Raw genomic sequence first — 14829 nt, 5'->3', positions numbered from 1 at the left:
AGAGGTAAAAGGCCAGACACAGCAGAAAAGAAACGTTCCAATGAAAAGAAAACAAGTGGTTCCCTACAACTGAACAGACAGACTGCCCCACATTATCATCAGTACTCGTTTCAAGTGGCAACTCCCAATTGACCGGCGACCCTTCTCCGGCTTTCGCCTTCTTTGATTTTTCCATATAAATAGCGTATCTGCGTTCAAAGTCTTCTGCATATTTTCTCGTATCATATCATATTGGTAATAGGGTGCCTCCCCCCCTTACTCCTTAATTCGTACGTCAAAAACCATCATTAACTTTCCACTTTTCATCATTCACACCACATATATAGAGATAGATATACACATCCAACGTTATATTCTTATAATCCTTATCTCTCAATACTAACTTAGTGGGAGTTAAGGTCAGATAACGTTCCCTGTTTCTCAAGACAATCTTCATTGGCTTTTCGCATCTTACTTTCATGGTAAGTTTCACGCTTTCCTCCCTTTAATTCTATGCATTCTTTTTCTGTCTTTTTTTTTTTTTTTTTGGGGCTTATTGTTGGTAACAATATTTGCAGGCCAACGAAATTGACAACGTTCGGTATGAGGAGGTAATTATATTAATTTGCTCTGTCTCTATGATGTTTTGTTGCGAATACTTTTCTTGGCTTTGTTTAAGGATTTAACCAAGTATGCGTGAAGCATCTAATTGGGATTCTGAAATTTTGTTTCTTTTTGGTGCAGGAGTTCATATTGAATTCAAGAGGATTGAAGCTGTTTACGTGCAGATGGTTGCCTAAGCATTGTGAACCAAAAGCTTTGATTTTCTTGTGTCATGGTTATGCCATGGAATGCAGTATCTCCATGAAAGGTCAACCATTTCTCGACGTGCTCCTGAAACTTTCTTTTTCATTTTTGTTTTCACTGAAACATATAAGTTATAGCAGAACAGAAACGTTAACGTAATGATTTTCTTGTGGCTGCAACAGATGCTGGAATTCGGCTTGCAAAAGCAGGATTTGCTGTTCATGGGATTGACTATGAAGGCCATGGAAAGTCATCAGGAATCCCTGGTTATGTACCTGACTTTGATGGTCTTGTTAATGACTGCTCTGATCACTTCACCGATATCTGTGGTAAGAATGAAACAATTCCTCCGTTTCCTCTTTATCAGAGGAGGGTCCTATAGCTGAATCTCTCCTACTTTTCTTGCTTATTATCTCCAAAGACCGTAAGAGGAGTGGTTGGCTGACTTTCTTGGCGTTTTGATTTTCATATTACAGAAAGGAAAGAAAACAGGAAGAAGATGAGAATATTACTGGGAGAATCAATGGGAGGAGCAGTGGCTCTCCTCTTACACAGGAAGAAGCCAGAGTATTGGGACGGTGCAGTTCTGGTGGCTCCAATGTGCAAGGTGAGTCACCCTCCACTGCCAAGCCCTACCCCCTCTCCCTCTTACTTGTCTTGATTCCTTTTTTATGGCACTTGTTTTTTTAATGTTTGGACACTGCTACGTGGAAGGAACAACATGACAAAGCAATATTGGACACTTTGATTTGATTATCTTCACACTGCATTTAATTTCTCCCAATGATTCTTTCACCACCATTCAGTTCTATTATTGTTGTTGGTGGCTTACGTTTTAAACCGATTAGGCACTTTCTATGGTCCTATAGCCTATCTTGATAATTCCAGTTGGTAGGGCCATAAGTGTGATTCCATAGATGTTTGAAGGTCTTCATCTCACGAGTGGTTTCTTGCCTGCCCAAAGAAGACAAAGCATCTTCCTTTTTTTACTTTACTTTCTAATAGTTCATAAAAAGGCTCCCTCTTTCCTACCTCTAGCGTCAAAGTCAGAACAAATACTTGTATAGCTTCCCCCAGCCGGCAAGGGGCTCTGGGAGCCACCACTTTATTTTCTTAAGCCAAGCCACACGCAAGGCTACAAAATCTGATGACAACTGCACTTGAACTTGAAGAGCTAGAACAAATAAAGACTTTGTTTAAAATAAGTAGAAGCTAGAATATACTTCGGCTGCTTAAAAGACTTTTTGTTTTTGCTTGTACTAACCTGATTTAACTGTGGAAATTAATTTGCAGATTGCGGACGAAATGAGGCCAAATCCTATGGTGACAACTGTTTTGACCAAGCTTTGCAAGTTCATTCCAACTTGGAAGATCATACCAACACAAGATGTTATTGACGCAGCCTTTAGACTTCCTCAAATTAGAGAGGAGGTAAAATTCTTGACGATCCCTTTAAAATTCTGAAAGAAAGGAGAAAAAAAAAAGGGCCAATCCATACTTGAAATTGATTACATGTTTTATTGACTGCAGATTAGGGCCAATCCATACTGCTACAAGGGACGGCCCCGCCTAAAAACTGGCTATCATCTATTAACAGTCAGCATGGACTTGGAGAAAAGACTTCAAGAGGTCAGTTATCAAACAAATTAATATATATATCTTTGTACAGGGGAATCATCAGGGCTCTGATTTAAAGTCATTCCATTGCATTGAACAGGTTTCGCTGCCATTTTTAGTCCTTCATGGTGAAGATGATAAAGTAACCGATCCATCCGTTAGCAGATTGTTGTTCGAGACAGCTTCTAGCTCAGACAAGACCTTCAAGTTGTATCAGGGGATGTGGCATGCCCTGACTTATGGGGAGTTGCCAGAGAACATCAATATAGTATTTTCAGATGTAATCAACTGGTTAGATGAGAGAACATCTGTGGGCAATTCTAGGCTGGAAATTCAACAAAAACTGGCAAATGACGTTTTGGCAGAAGCAAAGACTGAAGTGTGTGCCTAATTTTTTTTCTTTTTGAAAAAAAAAAAACAAAAAAGATTGAAGTTTGTACGTAGGATAAACTAGTATGTAACAGCAAGAAGCTTGTGAAAAAGGCAAATATGTATCTCAATTAATTTATTTTTCAGAAGTAATATTTGCTCCAAGTTGTCACAGTCACTGAACAGATAATTTGTTCAAAGGGGACTGCTCCAAAATAAAATATTTCAGCAACACCATGTAGACTTTAGCTTCCAAATATGGCGTCATTCCTTTAGAATAGGGGGGAAGGTTCTTGATGATTTTGATTTTTTGAAGTTCATCATGGAAGCCAGGCATTTGCTATTTTGACATGAAAAAAAAAAAAAGAACTTTTGAGGACCTTTCTTTAGTTTGATTTATCTGTCACAAGGACTCCCAAGAGTTTAAAAATATATATATAGAAACAATGGAAGAGAAACCACTTGAGCAGCTAAAGTACAGAAAATGTATTAACCACAGTAGATTATCATTTGAAGTAGTTGGATTTTTTTTTTTTTTAGGGCCAAGGATTTTTACCGGTTGACATTTTCGGTGGATCAACTACTACCTCCAATCTCGAGTTATTTTATCATTTTGTTTCTTCTTATTTTACTAATACTTTTGAGTTATTGTGTCGGTCTCCTATGATTAATAATCCCAGATTTGTCCCAATAGTTGAGAGAGGCATCTTAAGGAATCTTTTGGAAGACGCAATGACCTTTAAGCATTAGCTAGCATGTGCATGTGCGGTTATTTCACTAATACCCGACCGGTCGTAATAAAAAGCCTTATAAATTCAAGCTTTAACCAGTCAAACCACAGGCACAATAGTTTATGCAGCTCCCAGGGGATAGAAACAGAGTGGAGATGTTGCAGAGATTATAGGTTATAGTGAGAGCCGTTCACATAACCATTACACCCAAGAAGAAAAGTTAGAAAAGACGGCCTCAATTTGGAAATGCCAAATCCCCAACAGACGGCACATTAAACTGAATCAATCCCCCTCCTTGAGAATAAAGAAAAGCTTAGGCTAACCAAAGACAGTCAAATATACATTGAGCAATTCTTTCTTCCTTATCCATCATCTAACGTAATCCTAGTTACATAGGCAAGAAGTACTCATGATCCTTGTACAAGTACAAGCACATTCCAGATTTGCAGCTTATAGGGCATACTATAATCACACTACATTGCAGATATATCAGAAAACATTAGTAGCTCTGTCTTGGTTTGAGAATAGTCAATGGTATGCAATGCAAATCGAACAAGAAAGCATGTTCTGTCCTTTCATCTCCAAATCAGGCTGAGGTTGAAAAATATCAAGTTAGACACCAGAATCGGGTTAATTGAGCTCCAGAAAAAAGCATAGGATGACTCCAGTACCTTCAAGGTGTTTTTGTTTCCGAGTGCTTGACAATAACCACATCAAGAAAGTTCACCATCTGCATCAAATCTTGTGCATGCTGAGTCCTGAATTAAAAGCTGAAAGAAAATTTCATAACACTTCCCAAGGAAAGAAGTGCATTACAGCCCAAAAAATATGCATCCTGCACTTCCATTCTTCACCAGCATGACCAAAAAAAACTTGGTAACTGACTGATAAAGTCAATATTTTGCATGACGAGTACTTAGATGCTCAAAATGCTCTATTATTAACTCCAAGTATCAGAAAGCAGAACAAAGGTAAAGTACCTCTATGTTGTATGCCTGAGAAATACAAGAAATAAATCGATGCCCCTTGTCATAGTCTTAATATCAGCACAGCCTCAAATGCTGTCCAGAATGTCCTCTGAAACAGATTGGTAACCTTCATCTTTCATCAGCTTGATCAATCTCCATAGCTCTCTTTTTATTTTTTCAATTTGAGGATGTAACAAGTCTCCAACAACAAAAACGTGAACTTGATTCTTGAGCTCAATCCAACTACAACCTGGCTCCTTACTTACCCCTCTGAAGTTCATCATCCTCCTAACACGTTCGACTTCATTCAATCTTCCCAAAGCTGAATAGATGCTCGACAACAAGACATAAGTGGATGACTCTTGAGAGCCCAACTCCATTAACTTTTCTCCTGCGTAGGCTCCCAATTCATAGTTGCGATAATTTCGACAAGCACTTAACAAAATACGCCACAAGGCTAGGCCATGATCAATATTTGCTGACTCAATAAATTCTTTCGCTTCACTAAGCCTTCCAGCACGACCTAAGATATCGACCATGCATGCATAGTGATCCACCCCCGGCATTAGACCAAATTCATCAGACATCATGCGAAAATAACCCCAACCTTCGTCTACCAAACCCATGTGGCTACAGGCAGAAAGAACGTTGACAAAAGTAACATAGTCAGGCTTGGTCCCCTCCATTCGCATCTCTTCAAAAAGTTCAAGTGCTTCAGCACCACGGCCATTCTGTGAATGACCAGAAATCATTGCATTCCACGACACTACATCTCTGGCAGGCATCCTCCAAAAGACAATATTCCCATCCTCAAGATTCCCGCACTTTGCATACATAGTTGCAAGAGCACTTCCAATAGGAACTTCAAGATTAAATCCATACTTGACTGTCTGGGCATGCATCTGCTTTCCCTGCTCCAAAGCAGCAAGGCCAGAGCAAGCTTTCAAAATACTGGCCATTGTCAACTCATTGGGAACAATATTCTTCATTTGCATTTGACAATACAAGTTAATAGCACTCTCGTTATCCCCATTTTGAACATAACCACCTATCATGGAAGTCCACAACACAATATCTGGCTCCTGTAAATACTCAAATCCCTTCTGCGCATCCTCAATGTTACCACATTTAGCATACATGTCAACCAAAGCTGTCATGATATACATATGAGATTCGTATCCCAACTTCAACAAATACCCATGCACCTGCTTCCCATGGCAAGCAGCCTCGACATCGCTGCAAGCATTGAGCACCCCAACAAGAGTGTACTCACTAGGCTTCATCCCGTAAAAATGCATATCTGAGAACAACTTTAATGCCTTCTCACCATTTCCAGTTTGCGCGTAACCTGTAATCATTGCAGACCAAGTAATAGAATTCTTATCGCTTGAAAACTTGAATGCCAGAACAGCATCATCCAAACTCCCACACTTTGCATACATGGTAACAATGGCATTATCAACAGAAACAATTGAAAACAAATCCAATTTAACAGAAAGACCATGGATTTGCTTCCCTATATCAATAAACTCTGGCAATGTAAAAGCACTAAGAACACTAGTAAACACAAATTCATTCAAGTCCTCTGTCCGTCCCCCGCTGAAAAGAAGTTTAAAAACTTCACACGCCTCCTTAGCAAGTCTCTGTGTTGCATATCCAGAAATCATTGTAGCCCACGAAACTGAATTTCTATTAGGCATTTCATCAAACAGTTTTCGGGCCTCTTCAACAATGCCTAGTTTACAATACATATTCAGTAAAGAACTATTGACAAAAACATCCGAATTATCGGCTGCTTTGACGACAAGGACATGGACTTGTTTTCCAACAATTGGGTTCTCTAGAATCGACAATGCAGTAAAAATGCCAGAAAAGGTGTGAGGATCGGGAAGAAAATTGCGGTGCCTCATTTGTATGAATAGTTTGAGGACTGAAAGAGAAGAGTCTCGACTGCCCAGTTGGGAGTAGCCATTGATGAGACAGTTCCAGGAAACCACATCTTTGTTTTGGATTTCTTGGAAGACGAGATAGGCTTCCTGCAAACGATGACATTTTGAGTAGAAGTTGACGAGGTTATTGGCAAGGAAGGTGCAAGAGGAAGAGATGCCAGCTTTGATCAGATGGGCGTGGAGGTATTGGCCTTTTCGGAGGTTTCTTTGTAGCGTGCAATCGAGAAGTTTGCTGAAGAAGACGCGGGAGTTATGGGTCAAGGCTGCAGCATGATTCATAAGTGGAGAGGGTTCAAGTTGCAGCTGCTGTTCAAGTCCCGGCGGAAAATTGGACAGCAGTCACAGCATCGGAGAGAATATATAAGCAGTCACAGCAGTCACAGCTCTGTTCTTAAGAACAGAATTACGTAAATCAATTTTTACAGTCTTAACCAGGATGCATCCGATGTTGCTGCGGCTTTGTCCGTATATAGGTGCACATAAACAAATTGGCACCAAAACTGAAACATACATAAGATCAAGAAGCAGCAAAATTGCTTCAATATGATGATATTTAGTGCAAGTTAATGCAAGGTGTGGCTCACAAAACCCCTTTAAAGCATGGACACATGCAGAAAGATTTGAAGACAGAGAGGAATTTCTTCGTTAGCAAAACGTAGTAAATCATAATACGTTTTTTTTCCTAAACAACAAACTAAGTATATTCTGCTACAAGATAATTACAACGAAAAGATCTGAAAACATTGTAAGTAATTGGCCACTAAGATTTCTTCTGATACAGGCAACTTTCCCAAGATACGAAAGCAAATTTTTTCCCCAACAGCCATTCTCCTGTGAGATGAATGCTTTTCTTCCACCTTGCTGAATATTAGGGATATTGCTTCAACAGGCACCATCAACATAATCAACCTTCACTCTGGTAAACCACCCTCATCCCGAACTAACATCCAAAGCCTTGACCTACCCACATAAACCAACAAAGTGATGAGAGAAGAATTCCAAGCTAAACAGGTGTGTAGCAGTAAAAAGCATACTGTTAAGTTCTTTCTATTTTTCTCGATTGCCAGATTTTCTTGTTTCCAATTCCTATATCTGCACTATAGGTGAAGTTGCCAATAATAGGTCAAAATCTGCACATACAACACAGAAGCAATATGTTGTTTTTTTCACCAACCAACATATTACTTGACTATTGAATCAAGGCATATTTTACCAACACCATTCTGAAAAAATTAAACAAATTTCCATCCCTAACAGCACCTAGCTATAATTAAAAAACCTATCAACAGATTCCAAAGTTTTCTCTTGAGAGCACATCTCACATAATATTCATGCATCATCTTAATCAGTTGTTCATTCTTTTCATAAATCCTGGCCTTTAAACCACCAAAGTCATCCTGTCTTCCAAAGGACCTAGGAATACGGACTCTACATGGAATTTAAACTGATTCCAACATAAACAAACGATCTTTCTGCAAAACAACTCCCAACAGTTTTCACTTGAAGGCAAGCAGGACTTTACAAGTTACAAGAGTGTATTTACTCAACCTTGGGAAAAAAAAGGGAGAGACAGTGATAACTGCAAATAGGTAATCGGATCACTGCATCTACATATCAAGTACATTGAGTTCATGCAAAAGTGGATCCTCTGTGAAAGGAATAAATGTTCTTTCACCTTTCATCTGACTATAAGCTCAAATTATCTTGTTCCTTATTTCTTCTAGCTTTTTTAGAATCTCTGCTGGTGTCCTATCCAGTTCATCAGCAATTTTCCGCTGCATGTCCACCGGCAACGTGGGGAATTGCTCACACAAATCTCCATCAATTACATCCTGCAAAATAGTTTAGACCTCTAGAGTCATTAAGGAACATCTCAAAAGAAAAGAGCAAAACTCCATGCAATTTTTGCTGTGAATTTCGAAGATGACAAACCAAGCATAATCCAATATTTACAAGGAAACAAGGATAACTACAAGAAGGAAGTGATAAATCAAGGGTGCAGCAAACACCACCATCTTTTGAAGAAATGCCATCCCACTTATAGAATAGCATCAGTTGATCAGCTATGTGTTTTCATTGCTTAGCTAGCATGCAAAGAGAGCATTTCATGAAAGGCTTTTCACTAGCCAAATGCATCAATGTGACAGGGAGTAACGTTGTGATGCTGGATAATATCTATTGATATTGTTGTAGTTCCACAAGACTACAAGATTTTATCTTGATTAAAATAGTTAAACATAGATACATGCACGATGAGTTTATGAATTTATTCAGCGTCCTTATTTCATGAAGCAGAAACAGTGAAGTACTAAGTCCTCCATGATAGGCAGGCAAGTCGAACAAAATGTCATTCTGAGCTGTGCAAGACCCCAAGGCCAACTCCTTAACAGCACATGAATGAAATTACAGTCCAGATAACCCAGAATATTTTGGAAGCTATAATGCATGAGGTTATGAAAACAACAAAGACTTTACCTTAACTGGAAAATAGGCAGATCTATAGGCCATATGATCTCTACCACATAGAGGTGGGTGTTCCTGCCTCAAATGCATCTCCAAGTGAGAGAAGAAGTCAACATCATCTCGGGAGGTGAATGGAAGCAGTGCCCCTACACTCCCCATGACAGTCCCGTAAACAAGGCCCTCTCCACCACCTGGGATTAGAGATGCCTTCTGCAAGCAAGTGACCACATCACCAACATGGAACTGTATGATTTCTTCGACCTTGTTGGGAGCACCATTAAGTTTTCCTTGCTCCCACTTTATCTTCCCACCTGTTGGGTCTTCTTCAATCTCATCTGATACATCTTGGGGTAACCGCACAAAATAGAGATTGCCGAACTTGTCAGCACCTGCCATGGTATCAAAGTCTACGTGGGTTGCTGCAGTCAGCCATCTTGGAACAGTGTCATCAGCAAAAATATATAGTTGATTTTCATCACGCCTATACTTGCAATAGTGGAATGACTGTAAAAGAACACCCATGTACACAACATAGTCAGGGCAGAACACGTTAAACCATAAAGAATATATCTAACCCCAAAGAAACTTTTAAGTGATGATAACAACCATAGCTCAAATTATAAACACTTTGGCAAAAAAAAATAATAATAATGGATTGAATCCACAACAATTTGGCAATAATGACACTCCCTGCATCTCATTTTATTAGTCATGATATCTATATTTGAATACCCCAAATTGTGTGTCATGCTGTAAATGGAAATTTATATATATATATATATATATATAGAGAGAGAGAGAGAGAGAGAGAGAGCATCAAATTTTACCATTCATGAACTCCCAGAATAGAGCATTAAATACAAGTTTCAAGGCAACTATGCTAACAAATCGTATAAAAACTTATAACTCCAAAATCAACATATGAACTGTGAATTTAAATTGAGGTCATAGAAAGAGTGAAGAGAAAGTATTACAAATTATTCCGTAATGTTCTCTAAAACTACAACATGGCTGGTAATTAAGAACTCCTCAAGGTGAAACTCATACACTGTTTCTATCTCTTTTGCCTCTACTTCCTCCCTCTAACGTCCCTTTCTTCTAATTTATTTGCCTTATATATTTAGGTTTTCTTGGCTTTTCAATTTTTTTTTCAGGGAGGGCATTGTAGGATGGGTGTTTACACTAATCCCCCTTTTCTCAACCGAATCATTAGCAAAAAATCTTTACAACTACAATTTCTAATAGCAGCCAGCCAAGACCATTTGCTAGGTGCTGCAATCTCTAGGCTGTTGGCCAACCATTTTGGACTGAAGATTCAATGACATAAAAAGTGAATAAAACAGAGAGATTGCCTCAAAACATTTCTATATCGAGTAATTTGAGTTCAAATGAAAAATAGTACCAGAATTCAGAAAATCTTTGTGAGAAATGTTTTGTTCCTCATTTAGAAATTAGTGTCTACTCTCCTTATTCTTAATTTAACTCCAGTCAAGAGACATACATGAAATAGCCAAGCTCACTCCAGTTTGCAGGTAATAGCTCATTCTACATTTTTGTCACCTATTGCAGGTTTTGAAAATTTATATCATCCAAGGCAAAAACAACACTTACACAAAAAGCAAAAGTGGTCCATATTAACTCATCCTCTCTTTCTTGCACCATTCACATCACAGCAAGCAAAAGAGATGACCTTCCGGGACCCCCAAAAAAAAGCTTTTCTCTTTTGCATAAACACTTCATATAGCAGACAAGATTTTTTATTGGAACTCAAGCATGTGTAGATGTATTTATAATTGGTTAAAATGGCTTCAAAAATGTTGAAAAACAACATAGAAAACTGAAAGCACTTTGAAACTGTACCTCTTGAATATCACCAACATAAATCCGATCACGATATGTATGGATAGATGTTATGGTATTGGGAAACAACTTGTTTTCACATTTCCTCAGTAATCTTCTCTTCCCCAAATCATACAATCTTAGTACAGACCCAATTCCAGCAAGCAGCCTTCCTTGGAACTGGCATAGTGCAAGTGGGATACCTTCTACTTGTGTCTTATGCAAAAGTTCAAGAACCTTCCCATCTTCCTTAAACCTATATATATGAATATAGCCAGCATCAAAAGATCTTTTGGGCCAATACTGAAGGCCCTTTGCAGTACCAACAGCTAAAAGAGTCCCATATTCTTTATCATGAAAATTTACAGTGCAGATGCTGAATGCAGCTTCGTTATCCTGAAGCTCCAGCAGACAAGTTGTCTGGGTGGTCCTAGGATCAAGAACTCTGATGCAAGATACCCACCTCTCAGACTCTGCCTTCGGATAACCATACTGCTCATCGGAGAGCGGATCATTATTTTCCTCATCCTCACCACCATTCTCCATTTGCTCAGCATTTCCATTTTCTCCTATTCCAGCAGCGTCAAAACACTCTTTTTTTGATGCTTCACGCTCCTCTGCAGTAAATGCTCCCTGATCACTTTCTATAATTATCAATGACTTCCGCTTGGGTTGAACCACAAATTTTCTTGGAGTATACCTCAGAGGAATAGCTGTTTCATTGAAGGTCTCTCCCAATCTCTCAATAGTAAAAACCCGTAAGGCATCCCCAGCAACAGCAACTACACCTTCTGCACACTGATCAGATGAAAATGAGGCTGCATACTCGAGAGTTTCATATGATAGAGGTGTTAACAGGAAATGCCCCTGGTGTATATAACCAAGCCAGGGTCTACTTGACAAGCAAAGCATAGCACGCCGTCCTCGCACGGTAATAGAAAATAGCTTGGGTGCTCTAAGTCCTAAGAATCGGGAGCGTGCATCGGAGACCTGACCTGTCACCATATCAACCACCGTTCTGAATAGAACACCATTTTGCAAACCAGCATTAAGGAACAGGTTAGCAGGGTGATCTGCACCATCCTCTCCACCAAAAGAAGCCTGAACTTCAAGAAACAGGAGAGATTCTGGAGGTGAAGAAACACTTTGTAGGCTGAGAATCTGCATGCAGTCATCAGGATCCAAGGATAGAATACGAATAGTATTGTCATATGACCCAACTGCAAGGAAGCGCGATCTCTGTCTCCCTTCAGGTACAGGAGCAATGTCCAAACAAGCAACATCTCCAGACATTTCATGCTTCTCAACCTCCATCAGCTGGCCAGTCATATCCACCTCAAAGTAAATAAGCTCCCCACCATTGAGGGCAATGACCACTTGAAGTCTATTAGACCCAACCTTGGCAATTGTTCTCTTCCCTGGTGTTCTCCACTCATTTATACGCCCATCTTCTCTAATGTGCCTAATACCACTGGGATGAACTTGCATTAAAGAATCATCACCAATCAAAGAAACAGCAAGAGAAGGCGTAGTATCAAGAAACCCACTATCACTAACTTCTTCTACTGTCTCGCCAATCGAAAGGACAAGAGTTGCATTAGCAAATGAGACAACAATGTAAGCATCAAATTCATCATTGACATTCTTTTTCACTGTCCAAACTGCACTTGGGACACCAGGAAGCTGTGACACAGCCATTTCACTGATAGCCAACCCTGGTCTTAATATTCGTAGAGTTGAACGAGGCCCACGTCCACAAAGTGAAAAAATCTGGGGAGTTTCTTCCTCGAAAAGGTTTATGACTTTCATATCCATTATTGGCATCAAACTCTCAACTTGGTCAATCCTAACCAGGTTTTTCAGCTTCCTTGGCTGGAAAAAAACTGGCTGAAAACCTTCTTCCGTTTCCATCAGAGTGGCAGATGATGCTTCCACATCTGGATCATCTCCTATTGCCTGAAACTGATATAAAGCATGATTTCCAAACTCTGAAGCAGCAAACAGAAATCCCGACTTCAAAACACACAATGACGATGTGACTGGAATGGTATCAAAATACTTGATCTTCAACTCCTTAACCCTGTCATTGTCATGATCCAAAGTAACCTTAAAAATATCCCCATACTCAGTTTGCAATAAGAAGAAAAACATTGACTTCTGCTTATGCATGGCAGCAGAAACTATCAAGACCCCACGCTCTGCTGGCAAATCCGCTCGCCTAGGAATCACAGCACGGACATCTGGGTGACCCTGATTCTTATAGATAACAAAATTCTCAGCACAAACAAGCACCCCACTGGGGCCATCCCCACCTCCAGGAACAGTGACAAGCATATTGGCACCATTATCAACCTGGTCCGACCATTTCCTGGAAACATGATTAAGCCCTAAATCCAACTCATAAAAGGTCAAATGCTTTTGCGCCTCACTTGCAGCCACACCAGTCGGGTCCTGGTCAGCCTCTGAATAATCCAGCTCAATTGCAGCAAATATGGGGTTATCAAAACCACAATCAACGCCACATATCGAGTAAGTTATGGTATGACTCTTGTGAGCCTCTAAGGGAGAGGAGATGGTTAACCTAGTAGCCGTATCCCTATTCAAAACATACACTAATTTCTGCTTTTCACAGGCACCAATCATCGCAGCCCTACCTTTCGGGTCAATAGCCAAGTACTGGCCGGGCACAATCCTCCGACAACCCGATTTACCAAAAGTTTCCTGGTGGATTTTGTCAAAATAGTTCTTTTCTTTGTTATATTCTAGAATCACAACCCTGCCCGAATCAGACCCAACAACAATGTAGTCTTTCTGGGCACCAGTTAAGCGAAACTGAGCTAAAGAACGAATAACTCCAAAGATTTCTACGGAGAGTAAGGTTTGGAGCTTACCATTGTCGTCGGGACGAAGGAGATCGAGAATTTTGCCGCGGGCGACGACAATTTCTTGAGATTTGCCACCGGAGAAGCTACCGTTGATTGCACAAACCATACCGGTAGCTCTCTGGAGAGTGAGGCTGTAGAGAAACATGGTGCAGATGTAGCTAAAACCCTAGCAAGAGTGAAGTATGAGAGGAAGTTTTGGAGAAGAATATTCAAGCTTTAGGAGTAGAAGAAGTTCGAAAAACTCTGGCAACAAATAAGTACGAGCTTTTTTTTAGGTAGAAAAAACTTGAAGGAATTTATCCTCAAGATTTGAGAAAGAGAGGGAAGAAGAAGAAGAAGAAGAAGAAGAGGAGAGGAGGGAGAGGAGAACGGAGTAGGGTTTTGGGGCTGACGGAAATGCAATTGATTCGGTTTTAATTTCGTTTGTGCCCTCCAAAATTTGCCCATTTGGGGAAGTGACCAAATGCTCTGTTGACTAAAATAATTACTTCTTGTAACTCTGTAATCTACCCAGTGCTAAAGCCAAAAAAAAAAAAAAAAGAGATTTATCGGTTTTGATGTATTCTATTAGTTTTTTATTTAAAAATTAAAACTTTTTCTTTTCACCTATATTCCTTTATCAGTCAAAATTATGCACCAATCAAGCTTTAAATAAGGAACCATAATCGTTCAGGTGTTTCCAATTATGAGCAATTCTTTACCACGCAATCTTCTTGCAATTTCGGACCAAACGAAATGGCTTCTCAAACCTAAACCATTAATATTTATGGAAAATTCCTTAAAGTGTTTCTATCTCTTAATAACTATTCTTGAGGTCTAAAAAATAGAAATTTTGTGTTCAAATCTCACGTTAAATCCATCACATTGGACTAAATGTACTATATGCATGTAATGTAATCTGTTAATTACTTGGATCTTGCCTCCAACACCCCCCCCCCCCAAATTTTCTGTGCTCTTTTCTTATTTTGATTGTAAAATTGTGTTTCAGACTCCTGAATCTAAGAATAAATTCGTTTGGCAAATGAATTTTTTGATTGTTTGTCTAAAATTTTACTGTAACTTACTGTAGAAATTGTAGAAAAAATGTTTAAAATAGATAACTTCTTCTTTTTTTCTTTTTTCTCTTTTTCCTTCTTCTTTTTCTTTCTTTCTTTTTTTTTTATCCTCTCTTCTTCTTCTCCCTTCCCCCTCCCCCTCCCCCTCCCATAGGTGGAAGTTGCAG

General features: G+C 39.4%; 3 protein-coding genes across 3 annotated transcripts; 1 reads left to right on the top strand and 2 right to left on the bottom strand.

The window, feature by feature from the left end:
* Window positions 1–206: 206 nt before the first annotated feature.
* LOC113725536 (caffeoylshikimate esterase) lies at window positions 207–2946 on the top strand. The gene is made up of 8 exons (XM_027248755.2): window positions 207–461; window positions 558–590; window positions 724–850; window positions 969–1115; window positions 1263–1393; window positions 2080–2217; window positions 2317–2415; window positions 2504–2946. The coding sequence occupies exons 1-8, from the start codon at window positions 459–461 to the stop codon at window positions 2792–2794; spliced, it is 969 nt and encodes a 322-aa protein (XP_027104556.1). The 5' UTR covers window positions 207–458; the 3' UTR covers window positions 2795–2946.
* A 919-nt stretch (window positions 2947–3865) lies between these two features.
* LOC140036596 (pentatricopeptide repeat-containing protein At2g33680-like) lies at window positions 3866–6818 on the bottom strand. Its single transcript, XM_072078551.1, has 3 exons — window positions 4484–6818; window positions 4175–4261; window positions 3866–4094 (listed from the first exon to the last, which is right to left on the bottom strand). Exon 1 carries the CDS (start codon window positions 6697–6699, stop codon window positions 4558–4560), a length of 2142 nt encoding a protein of 713 aa, XP_071934652.1. The 5' UTR covers window positions 6700–6818; the 3' UTR covers window positions 3866–4094; window positions 4175–4261; window positions 4484–4557.
* Window positions 6819–6996: 178 nt separating this feature from the next.
* On the bottom strand, window positions 6997–14039 carry LOC140036595 (spliceosome-associated protein 130 A). Its single transcript, XM_072078550.1, has 4 exons — window positions 10744–14039; window positions 8896–9387; window positions 8096–8252; window positions 6997–7380 (listed from the first exon to the last, which is right to left on the bottom strand). The coding sequence occupies exons 1-3, from the start codon at window positions 13750–13752 to the stop codon at window positions 8115–8117; spliced, it is 3639 nt and encodes a 1212-aa protein (XP_071934651.1). The 5' UTR covers window positions 13753–14039; the 3' UTR covers window positions 6997–7380; window positions 8096–8114.
* Between the last annotated feature and the right edge of the window lie 790 nt (window positions 14040–14829).

The sequence above is a fragment of the Coffea arabica genome, chromosome 2e, assembly GCF_036785885.1.
Source record: "Coffea arabica cultivar ET-39 chromosome 2e, Coffea Arabica ET-39 HiFi, whole genome shotgun sequence".
Classification (NCBI taxonomy): domain Eukaryota; kingdom Viridiplantae; phylum Streptophyta; class Magnoliopsida; order Gentianales; family Rubiaceae; genus Coffea; species Coffea arabica.
The sequence above is the reverse complement of the archived record's forward strand: the minus strand, read 5'-3'. Positions and strand labels throughout refer to the sequence as shown.

What these genes read in the sequence shown, in the direction of transcription:
- LOC140036596 (XM_072078551.1), bottom strand. Translation starts at nt 6,699, where the DNA reads ATGAATCATGCTGCAGCCTTGACCCATAACTCCCGCGTCTTCTTCAGC.
- LOC113725536 (XM_027248755.2), top strand. An exon ending in TCACTTCACCGATATCTGTG is followed by an intron (nt 1,116 to 1,262) that starts GTAAGAATGAAA and finishes TTCATATTACAG; the next exon opens with AAAGGAAAGAAAACAGGAAG. An exon ending in TGGTGGCTCCAATGTGCAAG is followed by an intron (nt 1,394 to 2,079) that starts GTGAGTCACCCT and finishes ATTAATTTGCAG; the next exon opens with ATTGCGGACGAAATGAGGCC.
- LOC140036595 (XM_072078550.1), bottom strand. Translation starts at nt 13,752, where the DNA reads ATGTTTCTCTACAGCCTCACTCTCCAGAGAGCTACCGGTATGGTTTGT. An exon ending in ATGTTGGTGATATTCAAGAG is followed by an intron (nt 9,388 to 10,743) that starts GTACAGTTTCAA and finishes GTTCTTTTACAG; the next exon opens with TCATTCCACTATTGCAAGTA. An exon ending in CTGCCTATTTTCCAGTTAAG is followed by an intron (nt 8,253 to 8,895) that starts GTAAAGTCTTTG and finishes ACTATTTTGCAG; the next exon opens with GATGTAATTGATGGAGATTT.